At 41.5% G+C, this 27,870-nt stretch overlaps 1 protein-coding gene and 1 long non-coding RNA gene across 5 annotated transcripts; one reads left to right on the forward strand and one right to left on the reverse strand.

The window, feature by feature from the left end:
• Positions 1–12,892, forward strand: LOC308064439. The gene is made up of 2 exons (XR_013928381.1): positions 1–141; positions 234–12,892. It is a non-coding gene; the product is annotated as an uncharacterized lncRNA (long non-coding RNA).
• On the reverse strand, positions 12,674–27,504 carry GNG4 (G protein subunit gamma 4). Of its 4 annotated transcripts, none has more exons than XM_080388942.1 (4): positions 27,336–27,499; positions 23,602–23,746; positions 20,393–20,498; positions 12,674–13,429 (listed from the first exon to the last, which is right to left on the reverse strand). In XM_080388942.1, exons 3-4 carry the CDS (start codon positions 20,486–20,488, stop codon positions 13,301–13,303), a joined length of 225 nt encoding a protein of 74 aa, XP_080245068.1. In that variant the 5' UTR covers positions 20,489–20,498; positions 23,602–23,746; positions 27,336–27,499; the 3' UTR covers positions 12,674–13,300. The 4 variants fall into 4 exon arrangements, with proteins under 4 accessions (XP_080245068.1, XP_080245067.1, XP_080245069.1 ...); XM_080388941.1 differs by having other exon boundaries at positions 27,286–27,499; XM_080388943.1 differs by lacking the exon at positions 27,336–27,499 and adding an exon at positions 27,094–27,244.
• Between the last annotated feature and the right edge of the window lie 366 nt (positions 27,505–27,870).

The raw sequence follows: 27,870 nt of genomic DNA on the forward strand, positions 1-27,870 counted from the left end.
GGTTGTCTACCGGCTGCCCCTTCTGAAAAGTCATTCCCAAGTCACGAAACAGCGTTTCAGAACAACCCTGTACTAATCCAGTAACAAGGAGACTGCTTCGCCTCGGCTAAGCCCCGCAGCGGCACTGCCAGTGCTCCTGAGGTATTTTATTCCAGCCAGGAACATGGTATTTGAAATTCCAGGGGAGGGGGGGGGACGGGGACTTCAGGCAATCAAAGTGTCTTTAACTGCAGCTGGGTCACACGAATCGACGGCAGCATCCTGGTCGTCGCAGAAGCGCGCTATGAGACGTTCACAATCCAAGCTCAGCATCGTGTCTCACCTACAGCCACCGCGGCGCGAAGCTGGGTATCGACGCCTGATCCACCCAGGGGGCTGCCATCTGCAAACACCCTGCCGCCGGGAGAGGCCTGGATGGAGGAGAGCGTGAGATTGTCAGCATCTTGAAAAGTTACTTGTCTCTGGTCCCTCTGAACACAGGTAGCAAAGAGAAATGTTGCCTTGGACTCCTTCCTGCAGGGTGAACGTACCTGAAGAAGTGATGTGGATAAAAAAGCAGGGCCTTCTCAGAAATTAATGTGTAAAGTAGAAGTTTGTGTGCAATAGCCATAAGGCTTAAATGAATGGTTATTGATGCTATTCTGTCAGAAATGCATGATTTTTGTAATAGGACCTGATACATATGAAGTATAATTGAAAGAAGGAATTGAGTTTGTGCAAAAACAAGACTAAAATCTGTTCTTTTTTGAAATCCCCAAGCCATGAAAAGGGTTTGGAAAATGCTTAAAAGTCCTTTCAAACAGCTTCATTAAGATTCATCTTTCATCAACTGGAGTGGGATATTAGAAAGCAAACTCATGACTTTAACCTTTATATATTGAACAGCAATAGGAAAATATGTTGGAAATACATCAGTTCAGTTTGTTTGCATACCTAGGCATATTTAATATGCAACAGAGTGTGTACTTGTCAGCAAGTAGTAGTACTAGGGGAAACATTTACACAAAAAATGTTATTTATTATTAAAATCACTATTGACATTTGACTTGCCTTTCAGCAGGTTGAGCTGCAGAAATAAAAACTGGTACAACTGCTAATATTACTCTATATTTGCCTATATTCCTTGTAGTCAAGGTGTTAGGTTCTCTACCCAGCCCTTACCCCAGGCCAGGTGAATTGATGGGGATCGATCTTATAAATATGTCTGTGAGCAATTACTTCCTTGTAGACAAAAACAGAGGACCAATTCCTTAATATCTTGCTTTCTATATGGCATATTACCTATATATATATATATATATATATATATGTAGATATGGTATATTACCTACCATGCTCAAGGATAAAGGACTATATAATGTACAAAACAGGAGAAATCTCTTTCTCCACATTACAGAAATGGTAGCCTGGTCAAAAGGATTATATATTTACATTTATATACATATATATATATATATGCATTTTTGTTATTTATGTAGGAAATGGTTAAAAATACAGTTTAGTTGTAGAGGACTGGCCTTTCCTGCTCCATTTTCTATCGCATTATCTGCAAGATTTTTAAAGCGCCTGTAGAAGGTGCAAGCAGCGCTGCTTCTCATGTTGTGTATGACTCTGGAAGCGTGCACCTGTGTATAAATCATGAGATGACCAGACACAACCACTAACCCAATTTTCAGAGTTTCCATTAGCAAAGTAGTTTCAGTTTGCATTCTTGAGGGCTTTTATGAGGACTGGTATATGGGAGAAGCAAGCTGATATCAATGTCTAAACATGGATTCAAGGCACCATGTTTTACACATGCTTTTTAAAAAGTCTTGGCCCGTATAAAAATGAGATTTTTCCAGAAATCTAAGAATAGTGAATGTATATACTATAAAAAGAAAATGGAATTGGAATATAACTTCTAGATGATGTTAAATTGTTTTCCTGCAAGACAGAACATTTTGATTTTAGTTATGCTCATTCTAGGTATCATTTATTCAAAAATACACCATTTTCATTCTGTGCTTTCTGAGCATATTTACTCTTCTGACATTACAGACTCGGGTGGTACCTCTGACACATGAAGTATAGTACCGGCACAACACAGACGTGGCGCCTGGGCACATGGTTTAGGGGCGGACTTGGCAGCGTTGGGCTTACAGTTGGACTCGACGATCTTAAGTCTTTTCCAGCCTACTTGACTCTCTGATTCTGTGTTGGGCACAAGAGCTGGAGACAGAAGAGACAGAAGTTTTAGCCCCCAGGCTGCTTGCAAACTAAGATGCTTCTGTTAAATTTGCGTAACGTCTCTGGATAAGCATCTCCTGTCTGACACAGAAGACATGATGGATACCAGAGCTGTAGTTATGTACCACAGCCAGCCAGCCCATAACATTGTTTTTTCATGTTTGTTTGCCTAATTGTTGCCCCAAGTGAGTGACTGGGATTTTTTTAGGACGCTAGCAGCAGCAGCTAAGAAGAGCAAGAAGCAGGGCAGAGCGCCATGTATTTTAGCAGAGTTCATCCCCAGGGAGTTGTGTGTTTTATTGATCTCTCTGTGCTCCGTCTGAAGCAGAGGAAGGACTGGTGAGAGGTTCCATTTTAGGGGCTTGGGGCTTAACTTCCTCTACACCTTGCAGTAATACTGATCTATTACATTTCACATAATCATTGTGCCTTCAGTTATCTAAAGGAAACATATGAAAAGTGATTACAGACCAGGGTATGAAGGATTAGAGTTTGAAAGCTTGTAAATTTGATCCCAAGAGTATGTCGTCTTTTTTTTTTTTTTTCCCCTCAGTGTTCATAACCTAAACAGATTCACTATCTGTACTGAGGAATTATCAATCTTTCCTTACCTTCCTTAGGATCTTTAGAATAAATATATTTTGCTTATTTTCCCAAACAGAAGAGATGTCTCCCTGCCTCCTCTTTCGGTTTTCTGATCTGATGAAGTGCAGATGCAGAGGAGTTCTCAGACTCCACATCTTGGGCTATTAATGCTGTCAAAGTCGCTGGGATCTCCTGAGGATAGACAAAGGGATCCTGCAAAAGCTGATCTCTGGAAAACAGGCTGTCTTGCTGACAGGCCTGCCAGCTCCTATCATTAGCAGCAGCAAAGAAAAGTCAACGGTACGTGACCAGCCAGCTCTAAGGACCATGATGGACAGGCATGAAGAGAGATGCTGTTAGAAAGCTTTGGGCAGCATGTGGCATGCCATGCAGCCAGCGTGGCACGAGGCCTCTGCGCGTTTGTACACTGGACGGAGGCAAGAATCTAACAAGATTTTGCCCATGGCCGTCTTCCTTAATGGTCTCTTAAGGGAGACTTACTAGTCACTTGGAAAAAAATCCAGATACGGTATGACTACCGATCCTACTTTACGTTCTCCTTTATTAAGAGATTCAAGGAACTAAAAAGGTCAGGGCGGCAGCATTTCCCTCACAGAAACCGCACTGGTTTGGCTCTGGCCATCATGGGTTAAACACTTCAGGGCATGGTTGCAATGGAACTTAATCTTGCAACCCCGTCACACCAGTTGATCATAAACTAGCCTGTAGCTGGGATCTGTAAGAAGCTCTGAGCCTGGAGAATTATGGGGTGTCATAAGTTGCACTGTAATTTTATTTTTATTTTTTTTTTGTAAGGCTGCCCAGTGCTTTCCAGTTGAAGAATGTACTCTCTTGAAGCTATTCCACACTTCAGTTCTTTGGGCTGAGGGTTGCAGCAACAACAACCTGCTTCACATCGCAATGTTTGGTAAATTCTGGCTAAAATAATAATTTCTGAAAAGTTAGGATAAAATACGAGTAGAATAGCATAGACTATTTCAGTTGGAAGGGACCTACAACGATCACCTGGTCCAACTGCCTGACCCATTCAGAGCTGACCAAGTTACAGCAGGTTGTTAAGGGCATCGTGCAAATGCCTCTTAAACGCTGACAGGCTTGGGGCATCGACCTCCTCGCTAGGAAGCCCGTTCCAGTGTTTGACCACCCTCGCGGTACACAAACGTCCTGATGTCCACTCCGAACCTCCCCTGGTGCAGCTTTGAACCGTTCCCACGCGTCCTGTCGCTGGGTACCAGGGAGGAGAGCTCCGCACCCCCCTCTCCAGCCCCTCCTCGGGGAGCCGTGGGAGCAGTGAGGTCGCCCCTCAGCCTCCTTCGCCCCCAGCCAGACAAGCCCCAAGTGCCCGGCCGCTCCCCGCAGGACGTGCCTTCCAGCCCCTGCACCGGCTTTGCTCTCCTCCCCTGGGCACGCTCAAGGACTTTCACGTCCTTCTTCAGTTGCGCGGCCCAGAACCGCTCGCAGCGCCCCAGGCGAGGCTTCAGCGGGGCGGGAGGCGGTGGGGCAATGCCCCCTGCCCCCAGCCGTGCTGTGCCCCCCGGGGCGCGGGCTGCCCTCCTGGCACCGGCTCACGCTGAGCCCGCTGCCGCCCAGCACCCCAGGGCCCTTCTGCTGGGCTGCTCCCAGCCGCTCCTCGCCCAGTTCATACCTGTGCCCGGCGTTACGCCGTCGGAGGGGCAGAATCCGGCACCACGACTGGTTACCTTTCATCCCGTTAGTCACAGCCCAGTGCTCCAGTCTGTCCGGACCCTTCTGCAAGGCCTCCTGTCCCTCAAGAGAGTCAGCAGCACCTCCCAGTTTAGTATCACCAGCAAACTGGCTAACGGTGCGTTCAGCTCCCGCATCCAGGTCGCTGATAAATACACTGAGCAGGGCTGGCCCCAGAACTGAGCCCTGAGGAACACCACCGGTGGCCGGTCACCAGCCAGAGGTAGCCCCATTCACTACAACCCTTTGAGCTCTGCTCTTCAGCCAGTTCTTCACCCAGCGCACCGTGAACCACCACATCCTGCAGCGGGACAACTTGTCTGGAAGGATTCTATAGGGCACAGTATCAAAAGCCTTATTAAAATCCAGAAAAACTACATCCACCGCCTTCCCTTCACCCATTAGGTGGGTGGCCCTATCACAGGATATCAGATTAGTTAAACACGACTTTCCTTTTGTGAACCCACGTCGACTGTTCTGATGATTGCATTACTTTTTAAATGCCTTTCAACAGTAGCCAGTATAATCTTCTCCATAATTTTTCTTGTTAATTTTTCCAAATTAACTTCCAGTTAAAGAAGTTAACTAAGAACATTAAGAAAAAAAATGCTCGTTTTGTTTACAATTATTTTCCTATTATTTTGCTGACCTTTTTTTTTAAAAAAAAAATGAAGTTTTTGCATCCTTATGACTCTTCGGAGCACAGGCTTTGCAAAATGGTTTTGTAACTTGCTCTTCTTCCTTCATGTTTTCTGTCCAGAAGTCTTAATAGTTTTGGCACATGGCCTAGATTTTTGGCAGAAGCCACAGTTTAGACTGACTTCTCAAAGGTCCAAGAATATTCTGTAGGGTCTTCCTTTCACTGGCATTGCAAGAACTAGCAACCAGAACAGCTCTGAGACTGTAGGCAGACAAAGATAGCCCAGCTTTCCTCAGCTCACTTTCCTTTGCACAAAGGTGGAGCTTCAAGTTTCATGTCTGCTCACAAAGTGGTCACTTGCACATCCTGGTGGATGACCAAGTCACCACCCCTTATTCTAGAGAGGGCTAAATTAGAATATCCTTGTCATCTTCCGGAAAGAAGGTGATGTTCAGCCAGATTGTTTTGTTTGTTTTTTTTAATCAGACCCAGCCTAACCTGCACAAGACCTGAAAACTGCCATACAAAATAGGCTTGCAGGACATCACGGTTATCCAGACATACCAATACAGCAATAATAAATTTCACAGCTGTAGTTGACTCCTTCACAAGTTCATGACAATCAAAACCAGAAGTGGACTTAAAACCACCTGTATGGTAGCAGCTACATCTCGACAGGCATGTTTTGGAGAGCAAACAGAGGAATGTCTTGCAGAGATGTGGAACACCATAATCCCAACAATGTGGCAAAGAGCCTGGTGCGGTGAGCTCATTCACGTGCAGCCAGTATGCTGCTATTTATAACAAGTGGCACAAAGACTTCAGGGTGTGGGTACAGAAAAGAGTAAGGTTTATAGAAGTCCTGCTGAGACCTACAACAGCAAAAATGCTTTTTAATCACATGCCTGGGTAAAGAGTTAAGCAGTTGAGGGGATTACAAAGCAGATCGGCTGCACATTATTTATCATCTCATTATTATCTATCACTGGGTAGATAGTATTTAATTTTAAAAAATTTTACATGACTCGGTGCTATTTTCTCCTCACGGTGCTTACCCTGCTTTAGGATGGACGTGTTCTGCTGGAGAACGCACCAGCTGGCTGCTTCATTTGTTGCAGAAGATGTGCAGTGGATGAGGTGGGGCCATGAGATAGTGTGACAAGGCTATGGGTTGTTGCTGCTTAGGGGAGCTGGGTCCTGGCATTGCCTCCGTGTGATACCAGGAAAATGACGAAACTAAACATTACACATCGCTTTTTTTCTGCTTAGTTTCTGGGTGTTTGACTTGCAAAAGTCCCTCCAGTTTGTAGAGCTGAAGATTCATAGCTGAAGCTTGAGCAAATGGGAACACTGCTTGACACATTGAAAGAGCTAACTACTCTGAAGAGGCAGGTACTGACAATCTCACCCTTTGTGTGCAGGCTGTGCCTCAGCTTTTCGCTGTTAAGATGGGAATAGTTCCACCCTCACATTCCTCCAGGATACTGTGGAGCTACTTTGTGAAGCAATCTGTGATGAGCACCACAGAGAAGCTCTTCAGGGAATAGTTCTACACTGAAAGTAGAATTTGTGAGTAAATCAGGCCTGGGGCTACACAATCAATAAAGGCACCAAAATAGTATTGAGTAACTGCTCATTAACTGAGCGTTGCCTATACTGTGCCTTGTGGGAATTCCTGCAATGGCAATCTGGAACAGTGCTGCATAAAAATGAGAAAGGCAAATGGAAGATGCATAAGCAAATTTAACTCTGACATTTCTTAAATGAGCACTTAACTTAGCTTCTTCAATGCTCTTTTAATGTATTTTTTGCATTTATTCAGATTCTGTTTAAATATCCTCAGATGTGCTCGCATCCTTGCTGCACGTATTTGTTTAGCTGGTATGGGCAGAACTGTAAAGAAATATAATCACTTTTACTGCCTTGTAATTTCTCACAAATAGATATCTCAGACCTGCTCTCCATAGTTATTTTCCAGAGTCTGAAACAAATTCCCAGAACAAAACATGCAAGTGCTGTCTGAGAAAGAAGGCCAGACCTCAGAAAGGCTATTTAACATTCTTTATGTTCTCAATGCTTCTGTCGAGGTATTTTTTCATGAGAATCTTAGCATCTGAAGTTTTTTCATTTGATCTTTTAAGGATATGACTAATACATTCATATCAGCACTGCAGACATACATATATTGGAAATCCATGTGTTGTGTTCAGGTGAGTAGGATAAAAGCTGGTGTGCTCTCTGGGGGAAACCTGTCAGACAAGAATCGGTACAAGAACCATGGAAGTGAACAGTCTTTGCAACAAGAAAGTTAAGGATAATTTACAGCCGAAAGTCAGGTGAGCCACACTTGCCAGAGAGAGGCTGCTACACTGTAAAGATCTTTAAAGTCACTGCTGCTTGAAAGGTTTTTAAAAAGTCACAGTGGTTCTTTTCTACAAAGTTTGGCTCATTCCTTCCTTTCACTGAAAAAAATTGTGCATCTCTTTAGAGCACGCTATAGAAAGAATGAAAGGCTCAGGTATGCAGCCTGAAGTTCAAAGGCACAACGTGAGATGCTACGCAACAAATAGATTTTGTGGAACGGGTGGTCTTTCGGAACACATTCTTACGCCATGCCTAGTGCATTTTCCATAAAATGCTATTCTAAGTGTAAGCTCTGTTCTGGCTGCTTACTTATCCCACGGGGTGCGAGGAAGTATTTGGACTATCCTCCAGTAACTGGAAAAAAAAACCCAGCAGCCAGGAGCAAAGTTTGAATGTGAAGGAATAGTGCAGCAGTCAGTCACGCAAAATCTGTTGCACGGCTCTGCGAAGAGGAAGGCAAAAAGGAGAGATGGTTAGTGCTCACTGCGCTGGGGACCCGCTTGGCCTAGAGCCAGGCCTGCCAGCTGCCTGCAGTCCGATCACCTGCTCAGGGGAGCGAAAGGCAAAAGCCTAAGTGGTGGCACAGCGGCGATGAGGAGCAGGCAGCGGAGTTACATGTGAAACTGGAAAACAAAATTCAAGAAAGGAGTACAAAGCAACTCCAATGGATGCACTCAAAGATTTCCACAACTTTTCAAGTGCTTTTTAGCTGGACACCTGACCTATTTAACCAAATCACGTATTTGACTTTTGTCTTTTCCTAAACTGAGCAGCCTGGAACTGAAGCGTGAGGTTGAACCATGCCCCGGCAGCACCACAGCGACAGGCGATGCCTTACACTGTACGGACCACCAAAACAGAAGCGCTGGCTCTCTCTTTCTGAGAGCATGTGCATTAATTTAAAGTCCTCCTTTGAGGTCATTTCTAGTTGACGCTGGCGGTTTTTTCTGTTTCAGTCGGCTGTTTATCACTTTATCAGTAGGTGGCAGTAACAGACGATCCTGTGCAATTTCCACTTGGAATTTGGGAAAGAAAAGACCCTATTTTAGGGTTTTGTTTTGTTCACAAAGTGTGAGTGGTGTAAACGTACTTGACAAACTCAGATGTACATCTTCCTCTAACAGACAGAAAAGTTGATCCCACACGAGTTCTAGTATTTATGGCTGTACTTAATTTAATAGTGCCATAAAGCTGAATTCAACTAGATGCTAATGTACAATGTTTATTCCAAATATCATTCTTCCTAAAGATTAAATATGCAGATGCCTGTAACATTTTATATAGCACGTATTCTGGTAATTGTGCCCACTATTTTTCATTCATTGCAGTACTATTTTAGTCGGTCTAATGACTAAGTAGTCTAAGTTTTCAGTACAAGAAACCTCTATTTCTTAGGAACAACTTCTCCCCCAAGTTTTCTTTCGTCTCCTTGAAGAAACAAATCCAGATTCTGATGCAGACCCAAAGGAAATCCGTAACTACAGCATTTTCTAGGAGAATTATGTATACAGATTTTTACTCCTATGCAATTAAGAAATAGGAAAAACTATATAATTGGGTCCTCCCAAAGTACATCTTTTGTTACTCTTTTGAAATCAGAAATTCAACTGGATGAATGACTGCTATATTAAAGTTCCAGGTTTTCATATGCACGTGTACAGAACGTTGTTATTAAACTGTTCTTTCCTTCCGCTGGAGCTGATCCTAATGCAAGTCACTGCAAAAATGCTTTGTCAATGATATCCTTCCGAATCAGTTGGCAACACCTCCTGTGTTTACCCTTGTATCACCGACAGCAAAGCTTGTGTTTATTTTAATCTATGGTGTGACCTAGAATAGCTTAATTTCAACTTCCATTTTTCTCCCTTCCTTCAACCATGATTTTGTAGAGGCTAGACTAAAAATCTTGCCAATCAGCACCAGCCAAGCACCCTGCTACTAATCTAATACATGGTGTAGGAAGCAAAAAAGGGGAATTGGGTATGTAATAGAGGGAAACAGTTTTTAGCATTGAAATGACAACATTTTAAATTCAAGGTAAACCAAGGAGATTAATCTGAGGAATGCAAAACAGCCAGCTCCACAAGTGCTACTGACACGTTATAATTTACCATTAATCTACCCTTGGGAAGTCTCATTTCATCACAGCAGCAAGCACTAGGGTATGAAGAAAGGATCGCCAATAACGTGTCAAAAACTCCTTGAATCCAGCTTCTGTTCCAAAGTTCTCATTCCGTCAGGTGACAGCCCCAACTCACACTGTTAACAGGGAGCCTGCATTATTTTCAGGGCCTGAAACACAAAGCGACAAGCCTAATGGCATATGAAATAAAACAGAGAGAGAGAACAACACTAGGGTGGTAACAGGCCTGGTCTTGTTCTCATTGGAGTGGGAATCACATCAGACTGTTTGAGGAAAATAACAACTCGTTGCTTCAGCCTACAGGAAACCTTACTTTTAAACAAAGCCACATTTTGGAAGGCATCTTTTTTTAAAAATCATGCTAAACTTCATGATAGAATATGTTTTTATTTTTAGAAAAATATCCAAGAACTTCCAGGTATTTTTGTGTAGAGTTTGAGCATGAAATTTAACTATAAATAGCAGATTAACTTAACCACCTCAAAGGTCAAAGCAGCAAAAAATATAATAGTGACAAAGTCATTTCATGGTTTGGAGGGATTGGAGGAAAAGGCATTCTTTTAAATGTTGATTTGTGGATCAAGCTGGCATCAAAAAAGACAGATGATGCCATTCTCTTCAGAGAGTCAGTATTTCGATGGTGTTCTCAATTATTAAGTCATATATTTTTATGCGATCCAAAGCTGTTACAATTCTTTTGAACCGCTGATATTCCAGGTGTGTGTGCCCCAGCCCCTTCAAATTAGTAATTTACCAGTAGTATATATTCATTCAAGGAACTGGTAAATGAGGCCCAATGATATCAGAGAAAGCTGTCCTGTTTTCCACTAAGGAGTTATGTTTCCATGGTTTAACCTCTTCAGTTCCATTACAGACATCTGCTAAAATAAATACACAATTTATGGCAGTCCATGTGTTTCCTTTTTTAAAATTAGACGCATGAAACCACAGATACAAAATTTTTTACCTGATGAAAGAAACCACAAACATGGAAACCAGCTATGAAAACTCTAAAAGTCCAACATGTTCACAACTACTTGAAGAAAAATTTTGGAGAAAAAACTTACATTTGAAACAATTACATTCCCCTCTCCTGAATAATACTACTGGATTTTTGTAAAGGCAGCTCTTGTCACTAGCCGTGCTCAAAACTACTGTGAAATGTTTCAATCTCAAGACCTCAGATGCTAAAGCTAATTGGAAACAGAAAGCAAGCTGTTTGCAATACTGTAATAAGCTGTGGCAATTTTGTTATTTTAGACTGGAACGTTAATGATGAGCCACAAACGCAAGTTGTTACAAAGCCTTTGAGAATAAAGCCGTATGCCCTATATTCCCCTCTCATGCTGTTCCAGTTAAAGCCATACATGCGGAAGGACAAATGAAAATGTTGCCATGGTGATCGGAGCAGTTACCAAATCATGTACAGTGTAGGAAGGATTCCCTAAAGATCCTTATTAAGCATTTTGTTGCTCCTTTTTAACAAATATTTTCAGAAGGCCATTTTTATTTCACTGTCAATAAAATAGCTACTCTGTTAGCTAAAGCCTATTTCTCCGCCCTCAAAATAAATCTGAACACATTAAGAAATATTCTTGTTGAAAGTTAGGAATGGGAATCTTAACCTGAAAACTTTGAAACAGGAACCAAGGACAAACCTAGCCCAGACAAGAGCTGTTCAAGACATCTGAATGTTTTTCAGAATCGGTACTGTGAAGCAGCTCTGCGCCTACTAGACTACTGGTGTCTTCAGCTGCCAAGTTAAAACCGAAACCTTTAAATGAAAGATGTCCCAAAAGCCTGTTGGTTAGAAGGAATGTCCTTTTTTTTCAGAATAACATCACAAGAACTAAATTAACATCGAAGTTCTCTGTTAGACACACGTGTTAAATGATCTGGCCGGCAGCAGATCCACAGCCCAAAGCCACCTGTCCCATGTGACTCGACTGGTAGCTGAAAGCAGTTGGGTGCAGCACATTATCCAAGTCGATTGGCAAAGAAAACAAAAGCTGTTGAATGCAGACATCTTGTATTGCCACCGCACAGAACAGTACAACAAACATTAACAGAAACTGCTAGAAATAAGCTGGAGCAGGTATGTGCACATCAGGCTAAATGCAGTTTCTTATTTATTATTATTTAAAAATGCCCTTTTTTAGCATCTAAATTCAGCATTTTAGTATATCCTAGGGCCATCAGTTGCTCAGCTAGTCTTTGCCTTGCAGGTATTTAAGATGCTAATGAAACAGGAGTTTGCACAGAGGACACATGCTGCATTACGGGTGGCTGTTCAGAGCCTCCTTTCACCCAGCCTAGTGCAGTTTTCCACCGAAACCATCTCCCGCCTTACACACGGGGCCGACTTCACAGGCATTTTTTCCAAGGAGCGATGCTTCCAGGACACTGACCCACTGTACATACAAACCACTGCAGCGACAGAACTCTCCTAATGTACCAGACCAGAGAGGAGCTTTCACTTTTTTTTTTTTTAAGGAGGAGAATTAAAAAAAAAAAAAAGGAAAAAGCCTATCATGTAACAGTTGTTTCCACCAGATGCCTTGATTGAGCTTAATTTTACTTATTGAAGACAACAGATCAGACATATTCCATACCTCACTCTTCTCCTCTCACTGCATTTTAAACAGTCAAACCAAAAAACCTCCCAGAACCTCCAGAAATTACTTGCTGATAACTTATCTCATGATTAAGCTGTGGCTGCAAAATCTACAAACTTAATAGCACAGTGGTCTCGCTGCGGACTCTAGAAAAACGTTCATTTACCTTTACTCTCCCTCCCTGTAAAGTCTTGCTCTCATCGACAAAAGCACCAAACGCTGCTTAGAAAATGCTATCCCCCCTCCCTGTAGTGATCAGGGCAGATTTACACCCTCCACTAAGACCCTCAGGAACAGCGGATATATTACAGTTCAGTTTCCTTTCTAAACTAATTTAAATCATTATCATCCAAAAGAAGATGCAAGCAGCCATGTTTTTCTACGGTTTTATTGATGCAATCCCGGTGTGCAACTATACATCTTCATTTTTCCTGTAGTTACAATGTTGCTTTACTAAGGTTGTTTTTGTAGTCGTTTATTACAGTCTTCAGAAAACATATTTATAAACACCACTTACTTTGTAAGACTAATCATTCCAAACATCATAAATCACTGGGATTTTTTCCTAAATAGTGCTACTTCACGAAAGGTCACACTACTCTTTTTAGATATAGATTTGTAAAGGCAAATGAATTAAATTCACCTACCGAAGAAAAATAAGAATGTTAAAAATAGCTTAAATAAATGGTATGACTCATTTAGGTCTCAGAAAAATCTATGACTAGCAAAGATATCTACCACTTGATACCGTACTCAATGCCTCCATTAAAACCAAAAGAGTCTTTATGAAGAACTGAAATTAAGGTTGTACATTGGTCCAAAAGATAAGGATTACCTTGAATTTTTTGAAAAAAATTTTACCAGAAAATGTACTACCTCCTAAAAATATTGTAATTATAAGCTAAATATTGATATCTGAAGGGAAAAAAAAGCTAAAACTAAAAGCATGCAATACTGATACCAAATATCAGTAGAAGGCATTTTTAATTGAAAACTGACTCAAAGGATAGTACAAAAGAGTTTCTTCTCCCTAAAGGGATTTTCAGATGCAGGCACTGGAATAATAAGGGGATCTTCTCCAATATGAGCATCGCAATATGCCAATAAATCTGCTGCAGCCTTGGATACCTAATAGAAGAAAAGAGAGAACTACTGTAACACTTAATTCTGAACCAATCCGCATTGCAGAAATATTCTTCATATATCATATGATAACGGAGGCTATCATAATTTAGGAGTCGATTGGTTTGTCCTTTAAATTACTACGGACCACAACTCTGAATTTGCTCTTACTAGGCCTAGTAATCCTTAAATACATTTTATCTAACATAGTGACATGAGATGGTATCAATTTATATGATTTGTGTTCAGTTGTTGCTCTCCATCAGAAGGAAGGTCAGGAGCATGTACTCATTAAAACATGTATATGCTGATGGCCCATAAGCAATAGGGATTCTCCTTGAAGCGTGTGTTTCTGTAGAGGCCGCCTGCTTCAACTCCTATTCCCAGTCTTTCTTCCCATGATTGTAAGGTTTTCCACAGGCTGCCTCTCTACCCTTTGCTGCTCTGGATGCAAAACAAACAAAAAATGTTCTTTAGGCACATGACCATGGGATTAAAAGAAATGACAAACTGGGAGAAACACTTCATCATCATGTGTCATAGCTCTCATTTAAGCTAAATATTGCTCTTTCAATCAAGTCAGAATAACTTACTAAGCGGAAGGTACTAGTCTAAGTAGCACCTTATTCACAGCATTAAACTTAAGCATTACTTCAGTATTTTTTGTCTTACTATTTTTATACTTCTAAAATGAACAATTCTAAAGTCTTTAAATTCAGAATGTTGGTTTACACTTACTGGAAAGTCCTGCAGAATATAACAGTGCATTGGCATACAACATATTTTGCACGAAATAAAAAATGGAATATTAAAACATTTCAGTTGTAGCTGAAGCCTTGTAATCTTTGCAGCTTTGTGCCATAAGAATATTGGTAACATTAGGCCACTGTGACTTTTTTTTTTCCCCAAGAATTTAGAATGTATATATGAAATAGTTTTTTTCTGCTCAGTTAGCAAGGTATTTACCACTATCTGTATCTCTTTGCTTTGTTTAGTTATTGTGTTTCCAATATTATGATAGCTGAGAAAATTAAGACAGGAAGTCTTTACAAAAAAAGCCTTTTCTCTGACCAGCATGACACCTTCTCCCAAGTCAAACACTGAAATTGGCATGTTTGCACAACTATAGTGAAGAGGAAAAACAAATCGGATTTCTGCTATTTTTCTAGCAGGTGTGTCATCACTGTTACCTTTACCTTCCCCACAGCCTGCTTGCTTTGGCATGAGTACAGCCTGTAGTAGGATTCAAATTATGAAATTTAAATTAACTTCTGGAAGAAAATAACTGACTTTATTTCTAAAAATATGCCTTTGTAGAATGCTCAAACCCATAAAGTACCTAGAGGAAGCAAAGATGTTTAGTTCACTTAAAATTAGTCTGCCATTGAACTGGCCTGTAAGACAAAAGGGTGGGCAGACACTATGGTGAACAATAGATTGCTGGACCAGCGCAAAGCAGGAGACCAAGCGCTAAACTGAGCAAACGAGCACTGATATTCAGAAGGACCAGTGCTTCTCAGAAGAGAAGCAGGTCAAACAAAAATGTTGGAAAATGACTTCAAAGTACAAAGAAAGGATTGTAATTCTTTTCGGAAATATGTCAGTTAGCTACTTGCTAAGCAATGACAGAATAATGAGGCTTAGGGTGTGAAGGCATGTCTAGAATAGAGGAAGAACCGTAATGAACAGAAAACTTAGGAATCCTATCATATTCCCAATTTTCATTTAAATTTACTTGTGAATTTTTAAAAAGCAGATTCTCCAAAGAAAGACACAATGTAGATGGACTATGAAATTCCTATCAAGCCCAAAAGAGATCAAAAGACAGAAAGCATACTTTTCTTTGCTAATGACCTATGTTTGTACCTCAGCAGAGTATGAACTAGTATAGAATGCACCCACTGAAGAGGAGGTTAGCATGTTTCCAGTAATGTTAGGAGGAATGAACCACCACAGCATTTTGGAGAAGTACTTTCAAGTAATGACAATCACTAGTACACTCAAAATTTGTTTAACATACACGTTTTCACTTTTCTATCATCCTTCAAGCTCAGCTGCTTGTCAAATTCAGGCAGTTCTATGCTCCAATTAATTTAACAGCTGGTCCTGAACTCCTGCATTCAAACAGAGCAAGCTAAACTCAGAGCCACAGGTGCCCACAAATAGCTCAATGACATTTTCAGTGCTGTGTCATCATAAACGTTACTGCCATAAAGCCGAATGGAGAGCTAGTCTGATTCTCTGGGGCACCGAGACAGGGTTTATTAATGACGCCCAGCACATTTCATCTTCCAATTATCAACCCAATGAATAAGTTATTTTATTCATGAAACCACCAAATTTTTTGAGTAGACTGACCCTACAAGAGCAGAGAACCAACACTGGACTTCAACAGACCGACCTTCCCATAACTGTCTTCTTTGCTCTACATATGGCTAAGCAACATCAGCCCGAGTATACTGCTCTTCATCTGATGGAAGAGAAGTACAACTTGAATCATCATTCTCAGAAGGGATAAACCCATTGAGTAAAATTTTCCTATAGGTTTCTCTACATATTACTGTGCTTTGCCATCACATAACAATAAAAAGGATTTTCACTAGCAAAAGCACAACATACATTTTTACACCTAACTTGTCCTCTAATGCTGGTAGGAATGCCATGAAGCACAGCCAGCACTTTCTTCAACATCACAGTGCTTAAATCACAAATTAGTTTGCTCTCAGACAAGCCATAGTACAATTTAGTAGAAAACAAACCTGCAACAAGGAACTGAGGAACACGATCACATTTCAGCACGCTGTCACAAACTAAACCTGTACTAGGCCGTGTATTTTCATCCTTTAAAAAAATAAAAGCTTTGGGGAGGAGAAATCCTCCTACCAGGATTACATTAGTTATAAAAGTGAATTATGGCCATTTCTTCACTAAAAGTGGACTACCTTAGGCTTGCACGGTGCAGTAATGACCACTCACTAATGGGAGTTACAATAGCTGACCACATTCCAGGAGCGATGAAAACATTGGTTCCTGTGGCTGTGAGCAGTGTTGGCAAAGTCAGAACTGTAGCCAAAAAAAGAGCAAAATACGATGTTGCCTCCAGCAAGTTTCCTGCTCAGTGTCATTATTCAGAACAACAGTGGGGGAAGACCTCTGCATTGAGCATTGCATTAAGGCTACAGCAGAGACAGCTGCTTTAGCATATGTCAGCACGTAGAGATTGCCTAATGGCCAATACTGTGGTTTGTTACTATGCAAAATAATGTGCTGATCATCCTGTTTGTGACATGGAGGATGTTAAATGAAGGCCACTCTATCGTAGCTTTTACTCACCCTTAGGGTTATTTATAGCTGAATGCTGCTGGACAGTTTCAGAATAACTCTTACTAAGAATTAAAATAAACACATGTAATTTGAATATTCAAATGAAGCTAACACATTGACAATTTCAGCTCTCCTACGCGATACAGCTTGGTCTCCAGATTCAAAGTAACTTACACATATTGCAGAAGTGGCTAAAGAAAAAAATCAGACTCCAGTTTGATTGATTAATTCTAGTAGAAAGTTAACATTTCGTTTTTTTTAATCTTCTAAAGTACATAGACAGAGGGGATGGAGTATGTATCACGCTGACCTCACATTTTATACAACTCTTATGATTCTGTACAATGAAAAATAAACCTGGTTTGTCAAATTACCAGAAGAAAAAAAACCACAACAAAACACTCAACCCTGATGCTTTCAAGAATTCTCAGGAGGACTGTGGAATTTTACCATTGTATTTCAGAATAACAGAGGTGATAAAAACAGCCAAAGTTAGAATATAATCCTGTTAGCTGCACTAATAATTACAAGCTTCAATGACGGGGCAAAATGCTGCAATTACTATGTCATCTGTCTTGTCACGGATTGTGACTAATTACCATCCTTGCCATGACACCCACTCTGCTTATCCTTTACATCTAAAACAAAGAGATTCACGCACATTTATTGGCAATCCCACCACTTATCTCCCAACACTATTCAGAACCAGTTAGGAATATTTTCCACCTCCTTAAGAAAAAAGAAAATGGAATAATAACTGATACACCAAAATTCTTAAATGTCAGAGCACTCCTTTTCTGCTTGCAAAGAGAAGATTAAATAGTGCTTTATTCTGGGGACAACTCTAGTAAAGCAACAATATTATCTTTGCTTTCTCAACTTTACTCCTAGCGTCTTCAGAAGATGCATTATTCTACTAGTCATGAGGCCACTGTTCATCTGATTTCATTTAATATTTTCTAGCTTGGAACCTGCACCTCCTCCTTCCTACTCCTCCATTTTAATTCTAACCGTTCCTTCTGCAGGGAAGTAGGCAGGTTCAATTTACAATCCTTCTGGGATTCTTACAGTTCACAAAAACCTACTACAGTAATACTCCTTTCCAAGCACTGATCAATACACCAATAACGTCATCCTCCCCTTCTAAATTGTTCTGTTTCTTTCACATCTCAACAGTGAATTACCTTTGTGGAACCTCAAAACACTGTGCTGCTTGCTGCTCTGACTGGTTATAGGACTCGATTTTCAATTTTACATCAGTTGGAAAATTCAGAACACAGTGGGGAATGGGCAACCATCAACATAGTTGTAACTAAAAGATTTTAATTGAGCAGACCCAAGTCTTGCTGGTTACAGCAGCTCCTGTGCATGGAAAACAAAGTGCTTCTGTAGTAGAAAAATGAGCTGGAAATTCTGATTTCCCTAGTCAATAACACAGGCACCTTTTTAATGTTTACAACATGGTCTTGTCTACTATGGGAATAACCATTTGGCTATAGCTACTTGCAAAACAGTGTTTAATTAAATTATTTGGAAAGCCCTGATCTTTTGTTAAATGTCTAACTAGTTTAAGTGGATGCAAAACACCACAAAAAAAGGAAGTAAGTTCATCTCTCTTCCTTTACAGTTATGATCTGAGAACTCAAAGTCTCCTGTTGAAACCACTGGGAAGTCTCTTGGTAAAATTTGGCTATATGGAAACACACACTTAACTGTTTCAACATCAAAAAGCAAAGCAGATCTTGAGGGAATAAAAAGCCAACCGACCTCTTCTCACAATCCCTCATATACTTGTTCAAAGAAATTCTAGAAATCAAGACATAAACATTTTGCAAATTGTCTTTGGTTTATGTTAGCACAGGAACCCTCAGACTACTGAAACACATCAGATTTTCTTTGGTGCCTTTTTGGTCCCAAGCTGTTCTGAGAGGTGAAATAATTGCACTTCCAAGCTATCTTGTTTTTTAGGCCTGCCACGCTTGCTAATAACTGCGTTCTTTTTAATTAAACTAACTATAAAAAGAACCTATGTCTCTCTTACATATGTAATTAAGAATGTTATACATCTAACTAATGAAGCTATCTGCATAAATGAGCTAATGATGTGGTATGTGAATGTTACCACTGATTATATAAAACCAAGTTTAAGACAATCTACTAAGTATCAGCAATTTCAACTTCTAATAAATTGGGCCATGTTTTCCCAACCCTTCCCTCTGCCACTCACGCGCACCCGTTCCTTCTTGCCAGTTCTGCTGTTTGTGCAGCTGCAATGTGACCTGAATCAGGGGACTAACCCCACTGAACACTGAAGAGGCCGACCTTCCCTTACTGAAGGAAATATAAATACCTGTTCCTGTGAACAGGCATCTATTATGTGATTAATTTGTCAAGATACTACACAAGACAGAAACTATAGTTTTGCAAATTCAATGGTCTTACAAGACCTTGCTAAAAACTGCGACAAAATGGAGCAACTGAAATGTCTGCTTTCATATAAGCAATGCTCATGTGAATTGCACTAACATTTCTGAATTATAAAATACTATCTTTCTAATTAGTGAGTTTATGATCTGATACCATTTTAAAATTGTAATTATATACTATTGTCTCCATGCTGACTACATACAGAATTTCAGCACGCTGGATGGATGGACAAACAGACTTGATTAAGATCACATGAAGAATTTAATGTACAACATTTCTAAATTGTGTTAGTGAGTTTGTAACCTCAGTTATAGTTTGTAACAACTCAGTTACAGTTGTTTGCAGAAAACCTGATATTTAAATCCATTCCTTTTATTCTAATCTTTCCATCTCTAAACTCTTCTTACTTGCAGAGGCTGGGTTTTTCATCCAAATAATTATTCCTTATTTTCAGAGGTATAGAGAGAGAGCACGCACAAAAGAGATGAGCACTGCTTTCTTAAAACTTTCTATGGCACTACTAGTTTTTAGTGCTTGATTTATTCACAAAATTTTAGCCTAGTGGAATGCAGAATGATGGGCAAGAATAATCCACAGGCTTTTCTGGTTAAAAATGTTGAAAACCTACGTTTAATAGTGTCTTTAGTTAAAACATTTAATCTACATAATCTACATACATTAAAGGCATGATAAAACTAAATCTCCACATACAACAGGCTACCAAGTGTGAAGAATCATAACTGAACATCACAACTATACATGTCTTCTGTGCAATGACATCTGTGCTAAAACAAAACAAAGCAAAGCAATTGAGCTCAGCTTATCGTTACTCAAAAGCACTGCAATACTTAAAGACTTATTCCAGTTCTCAAAGAACTGAGAAACCTGAGCTACGCTTATATTCAAGCTACAGGTGACAAAGAAGAGCACCTGTGCATCTGCCAGCTGATTTTAAATATTTCACAAAATATCGCTTTTGACAGACGTAAAAAGCACTCAATACAGAAGAAGACCAGAAGCCAGTCTTCAGAAACCACTTCAATCAAACCAAGCAGTTAGTACATAACTAATTCACAGTACTGAATATTGTTTCATAGCTCGACACAAATATTATTTTTTATTTCAGCTGACTGAGTCTTCCTGCAATATTAAAGGAAGGCTGTACCACAAACTAGTGAGTGAATTCAAAATATCAACAGTATGTCTAAGTTAGTTTACCTTCATCCTATCCATGTATGCTTCCATTTTTAATTGCTCCACAGCTTTCCTGGCTTGAGATATATTGGTTGTACTGTTTGCCACTAGTTCCTTCATTTTGTTTTTCCTAGAAGAGACAAAGTTGAGACAATTTAGAAGCGCAGGTAGCAAATACAGCAATCAGTGAGAGGACAGTTATCTGAAATCTAGCCACCCCTCACCCACCACATTGATACTGCCAGGCTGTAGGTCACAAATACAAACCAGACACCATTTATATCTGTTATCTTGTTCAATAGCACCTTATTCCATTACATATTTGTGTTCTCAACTGCCAGTATTCAATCTGAATTCTGCAAATAACATACAAATGCAGAGCACATGGCCATTATTCAGTGTAGAAATGGTTGCCCTGGTTCAGACTGCCAACGCAGAACAGCTGTTCACAAACAGTCCTTGCAGCCATTACGCAGGTTTGCTCCAGTTACACCTAGTAACATGAAAACAAGTTCAGAAATGTGTGCAATGGAAACGAACGCCACACTGCTCTCACCAAGCATCAGGAGAGAAATTTTAAGATAGAGAACAAGTCAAAACTCTGACTATAGATTTAAAGAGTTCAGAGATGAAGTAACAGATTAAGAAGAAATAACGTAGTTGCTTCCAACCTTTTGCTTACTCATCCCCGGTGAAGACGAAAGACGACTAATAACCAGTACACTATACTATACAATACAGGAATGCATTACTTTAAGAGATCTGCAGCTCTTGGGAAGGGACATCTATTTAAGGTACGTCAGCGTCTGGTTTTCTTGCATTGCTTCTCCCTGAGGGCTTGAAGTCAACTTGCTATCATGGGGTCCTCAGCACTGTTACCAAATTATTTAAGATGATTACATTTGAACCTCAAATAAACTTACAACACACATGCCCTAGGTGGTCTACAGGAGACCTCGGGTTGACACCATTATGCAGCGCTGGTCCAGCACAAGTAACAGTTACTATTTTTCAGTCATAAGAAGTTGGGCTAAGCCCACATGGAAAGAAAGGTAAGACAGGATACAGATGACCTAGACAAGTCTGGTCCTAGACTAGTCCTGGACTAGTTATACTACCTAATAAGACTTAGGTGCTGAGGTTTCAATCAGCCAAAACATTCGCCTATGATCCTGTATATATGGTATGCCACAAGTGGCACTTGAAGCAAGATTAGTCTAACACCTAGTGTTAGAAGCCAATACAAAGTTAGGTGATGCAAAGGACACAGGGTGTGAGAAGCAGATGGGATGTAGGAGAAAACGCAAAAAAGGAGGCGTTTTGTATTGCTGCCAAAAGAGTTTTAGGCTCAGGTCTTTCAAAATGAGTACTTCCAACTTATTTCTGGACAAAACGTGAACACACCTAGAACTACACAACAGCTTACCTGACCCAATCACTGGGGTATAAGATAAAAACAGGAAATTAAGTAGGACACAGAAAATGCTCTTGTAAGAAAAAAAAAAGTATATACAATGTCTTAAGCATTTTAAAGTTAATAAAAGTACACAATCCAGAGTACAAAAAGAATGGAGGAATAACTTTCAAACTGCTTTGACTCCACAAAACACAGATGTTCAAAGATAAGGCAAAGATAGATGTTTCTTCTTTCTAAAACTGGTAACCTGTGCTGTAAAATGGGATGGTGGAATAGAGGAACCACACTCAACACTAACCTGCAGAGGCAAAACAATTTTTTCAGCACTTGTGTAAGTCTCAGCGGGGGAAATGCTACCTTAAAATACATTAATTGTGCCAAATAAAAATAGAGCTTTAATACATGCCAAGACAAAGAACAGGTTTTCTCTACACGTCACTTGAATAGAATGCACGCTTCCCCCTTGAAAGCACACTGACAATCTAAAATCATGTCAGAACACAGTAGCTTCTTTTTTCTTTTTTTCTGTCTTGGTCTTTGTTTACAGTCTTTTAACTCATATTCCTCACAAGGCACAGGATTAAATACATGTGGAGGAACTGGCTTTTCATAAAATGCCATGTATGGTACAAAACCCCACAGCCAACTGTCTCCAAACAATTTTCACATTTGTTGTGACTTGTAGTGGACAAGCAGAAAGGATATGAGACATTCACAAAAGCAGGAGGTTCTGAATTACAGCTCATCTCTGGACTTTTTGTTCAACTCAACCCCCTAGCTTTTAAGTCGTGACCTATCCATAAAGATAAGAATAAACACATTTATCTTTGTTTACAAAACGATACCCTCACAAGTATGAATCATTTGAATTTTCTTATCATCTCCACAGCTAGACTACTAATGACCACTGAGCCAAAAAAGGCAAAGCTAAATGAAGTCACAGAGCCATCTGTACATTTGCCACAGTCCAAGCCTAGAGGCAAATTTAATTTTGAATAATACATTTAAATTAAACTGAATTAAGCAGCTGAAACCCCATGAACAGTCCAGAGAATTCCAGATCTCCCAAGCTTTTCTGGCAATTCATTCACTCAACCCGTAAAAAACATTAGAGCTAGACAATTTGAACTGTCACTGGCTGCATCAAAGTTGGCGAGAACACTGTTTCTAGTACCTCCAGCTAGTTTTTAAGTATCTACTGAGTAAGAAATTGAGTTAAGAGCATCACGGAATTTTGAAAAGGCTATTAGGCACAAAAACACTTCAAAAAATCCAAACCATGTTCCCAAAACAATGCCACAAACGTATGTCCTTACCTATATTCTGAAACAGCAAACGGGGGAAAATTTAAAAAAGAAAATGTGTACCTTCTCTGGTAAACTATTTCACAATATCAGAAAACAATCAGAATAAGAGGCTTCATACAAAGAACTTTTAACAAGAACAATGTCTGGCACTGAGAGTTTCAGCCACTGGAGAAAATTTCCACTTATCCCAAGTAAGAGGTTTGTTTATACTCTGAAGCATAAACATTTGTTGTTCCAAATCCTGCTCCTACTCTGGCCTTTACATGCACTTAAATATTTAACTACCATATTTCTGGAAGTGCTTAGCATTCATTCAAATATCTAATCTCTTTTCTTCACACAGACAGTTCTGGTTCCAGAACTTTGTAAGATGGCTTTCTCCTGTTTCACATTTCACTTACCAAGCTACATATATCTCTGCCTTCTCTCACTCTCTGCAAATACAGTACATATTTGTGCATCAGTTAAGTTACATACAAAGTGATGTTGACAATGAGAATTGTACTCACTTTAAAACCAGTCTGCGATGAACTGGTCCTCTTTGCAGACAAAGCTTTGGCTGAGATCTGGTTCTGCTCTCCTTAGGACCTCTGATATTCTTTAATAACCTCAATATTCTTTCATGAAATAATATTGTTACTTAGAAAAAAAGCTCTGGAGAGAAAAAAAAAATAATTACAGAAGAGTCTATTACACACCCTCTCCCTGAACAACCATCCCGTGGAATGTTTGGAAGCCACCTCCTTCAAAAACCCTCTTGTGGGATCTCTCTCTGTGTTTGTTTTAAGGCTGCAACCTGACAAATGGCTCCGACCCTTTCTCCTAAGTAAGCTTCTTTTAACCAGTCAGGTATTCCAGAGGCCTTTAGATCCCCAGGAGGGCACAATTAGCTTTGTATTGTATCTGTGGGGCTGCCTACAGAATCATAAAACAGTTTGGGTTGGAAAGAATCTTTAACGGACTCATCTAGTCCAACCTCCTGCAATGAGCAGGAACATCTTCAATACCTCGGTTGCTTAGAGCCCCATCCAGCCTGACCTTGAATGTTTCCAGGGATGGGGCATCTATCACCTCTCTGGGCAACCTGGTCCAATCTTTCATCACCCTCATTAAAAAAACATTTTCTTCCCTTCGGCCTACTGCCACAGACCCTACAAAAAACTCTGTCTCCACCTTTCTTATAGGCCCCCTTTAAGTACTGAAGGGCCACAGTAAGGTCTCCCCAGGGCCTTCTCTTCTCCAACATGAACAGCCCCAGCTCTCTCACCCTTTCCCCACAGGAGAGGTGTTCCAGCCCTCTGATCACTGTTGTGGCCCTTCTCTGGACCTGCTCCCACAGCTCTGTGCCTTTCCTGTGCTGGGGTCCCCACAGCTGGACACAGCGCTCCAGGTGGGGTCTCACCGGCATGGAGCAGCGGAACAGAATCACCCGCCTCGACCTGCTGGCCACGCTCCTTTTGATGCTCAAAAGGAATTCACTTCTCCCCATCTTTTAGAATACCTAAAAAGCCTTGAACCAGAAATTACTCAGCTGGGTTTGCTGATGTCCATTCCTGTTGTTTTTCCAGCAGCCCCCTATTAAGTTTGATTGATACAAGTCCTGATAATCACCGTAGTTACAGTAACTATGTTAGTGATCAGACTACGTGCAGTCTGCATGTTACTGATGCATGCCAGCGGACCTAGATTATATAGCGGCTCATTTATCCAGTGTATTTTTATGCAGTGCACTGAGCTCATTAATCTAGTCTCTGTGACTCCTTTCTTTACGCGAAACGCTGATTGCTTTAACAAAGAATAGTGACGGCAGCTACGCGGCCTTTTTCAGCCAAGTAGTTTCTGCTGACTGGCATACCGTGCTAGCCAGCCGCTTCCTAAAGCATTGCTCCTGAAAGCTGGGTAGCGACAACCTCCGAGCCAGCTGGATTTTCTGGGGTTTTGGTTTTTTTTTAACCTCACACAAACTTGATCTTTTTCTGGGTGCTGTCAACTCATTTGTACCAAAGATCTTAATCTCTAAGGTTCATGAAAATGCTCACAAAGAACAACTTTTCCTTATTTGTTTTTAGGATAGACTAGACTGTACCCAACAGCACTTCAAACGCCAACTTATCTTATGATAACCCAGGAAATTGCATAAATATTTGCACATACAGCTTGACCTTGCATAGGGGTAAGGAGTACAACCTACATTTACTGAACTCTAGAAACACTTGTTAGTAAAATGCAGAAAAAGCCTGAAAACTTGATAAACATAGAAACAAAATATAATTCTCAAGCTCTTCAGTACAGATTTCTACAAGCAACAGGGATGAAAAGCTGCACTGCAATTTCTCCTCCCCCCCCCCAACACTTCCAAGTATAACTTTAACACACCATACCAAAAAACTGCCCAGCAGAATTCAATCTAAAAAGCCCTAAACCCAGTTGTTGCCTATTACTTTCTTTCAGCAATCTAAAGCAATGGATCTGAAATTACTAGACCAGAGAACCTTGGAGTTCATGACTCTGAAAAACACCTTCTGCACAAGCTCTGTACTTCTTGGACCATGCAACACAACACAAAAGTCAACCCAATCATGCAACTAAGTTCCAGTGACAGTAGCAGGAATCATCCTTGAATCACATTCTAAATTGCAGAAGGACCGCCACATTTCGTTACCCACTTGCAAATGCACCAGAAATATAAACAGCAAAATTAACAGCCTCACAGCTATTTGATGCAGAAGTAGCATATCAAAGGAATTTTAGGCGAAGGAAAAAAAACACCAAAAGAGAAGAAAAGCGTGAGGGGGAAGAAGGTAAGTTCTACAGTTGCTCTTTAGGTAAAAGAAACTTCAGAAATACCCCTGCACTAAAAGCATAAGCTATCTGTGCTAGCATCACCATCCACATGACATAGGCAATTTCCCCTTCATCTGCAGGGCACAAAGAGCCAAAGGGGACAGGAACACCGGCACCTGCTATCTCAGTTTTTACTCCAAGGTTTACCACACCTGATACAGTTCTGTAAACAGAGAGGGAGGCAAAGGAATCGTTTTGTTTTCTCTATCCCATGGCTGCACAAATAATAGAAAATTACTACAATTTTATATTCTGTCCACTATGAAAAAGCTTAGGAGCATAAGCAGAAATTATTGAAGCCAAGACTGTTGTTTATGATAAGGACAGAATACAATTTTCATTCCATATATATGGTGACTACTGCTGATCATGTAACAGCAAAGCAGCCAAACTTCACCAACTCAGTTTTTATCATAGGTACTATACCCAGTCCAACTGTCGAGTTCCAAAAATTCCTGCCACCATGCCCACATCTTTTATAAAAAAAAAAAAATCACCTTGCTTCTCAACATTTAAAAGCCTAAGGAAACAATGGCTGGACCGATGTGACATTTGACAAGGACAATCTTTTCGTGCAATATATTTACCACTAGCATACAGGTTATATGCACGTACAGGCCAGCAAGCCATCAGAAAGCCTGAAACAGAAAGTCGATTCCTACCCACTTTTTTACCTCTCCAGTTAACTTCAAAAGATAGTTGTGAGCTTTTAAAGAAATATACGTGGAAGTTTGAATTATTCCACTTAAATCTTGTTTAAAACGTACTCGAACCAAATTGTTACGTGTAGAGAACACGCCACCGAGGAGCTTGGTTTTATCACCTGCAGGGCAGACATGCGTTTCAAGCTGTTATTGCGAGTTTTCTGTCTGACTGCGCTCCCTTACTCGTTCTGCCGTGCCACACGTTCCCCGCTCCCGCCAGCAGTCAGACCGACTGACCCCCCCCAGCAGTCACACCGACCCCGCCATCGGGGCGCGCCAGCCCGCGGCGAAGCTGCCGCCGTCCCGCGCGTCCCCTCAGCCCGCCGAGGGACCAGGCGCCCGCGCGCCGGGCAGCGCCCGCCCCAGGGGCAACCGGGCTCACGGCAGCCTTCCCGGAGACGGACAACCCCCCCCCGAAGCCAGCCCCAACCAAACCCAAAGGCCGGAACTGACCTTTGCGGATAACGGGGTGTTCCCCGCGCCCGCCGGGCTGCCAGCACCGTTGTTTACCGGCGGCCGGCGGGACCTGCCTGGCAGCGGGTTGCCCCGGTCACCAGAGCCGTCGCAGCGAGGGAGAAACCCCCGCTCCCAGCCCCGCTCCCGCCGCGGCCCGCCGGCTCAGTCCCCCCTCGCCCCACCCGGTACCTTCTCTCACCCCTCCGGCGCGGCGGCGGGGTGTTGCCCGGCGCCCTCACCGTGCGGGGCCGGCGACGAGCAGGCGGCGGGCAGCGCGGCACATGGCGCGGCCGGCGCTGACGGGCGGGGTGGGGCCGCCGCCGCCTCACGCTCCCCCCACCGCCCCTCCCGCCCCGCGCAGGGCGGGAAGCTGCCGCTGCCCCTCAGAGGGAGGCGAGGCGCGGGCACGGCTCCGCGGCGCGGCCTTACCTCCCTCCCTCCGGGGCAGCGGCGGCGGGGGGGGTGCCTTTTCACTGCTGCAGCCCGGGCCCAGCTGGCGCCAGAGGTCAATCAATCACCCAAGTATTTCTAAAACGTGGAACCGCCAAAGCCTGTACGACGCGGGTTAAGAGCCCATAGTGCCTATCTCCTCCTCACGCCCAACAAACGAAGGATGAAGTAAAAAAAAAAAAAAAAAAAGGCCCAAAAGGAATCACTGTGGAAAAGGGAGAGCTAGGGCTCACCTTGTCAAGGCTGGTATGTCAGAACATGACGATTCAGCGTTATAGATCAGCTTTGACATACTTCTCCATTACACATTTGAGAGCCAAGCAT

Source organism: Falco punctatus, assembly GCF_963210335.1.
Source record: "Falco punctatus genome assembly, chromosome: 5".
NCBI lineage: Eukaryota > Metazoa > Chordata > Aves > Falconiformes > Falconidae > Falco > Falco punctatus.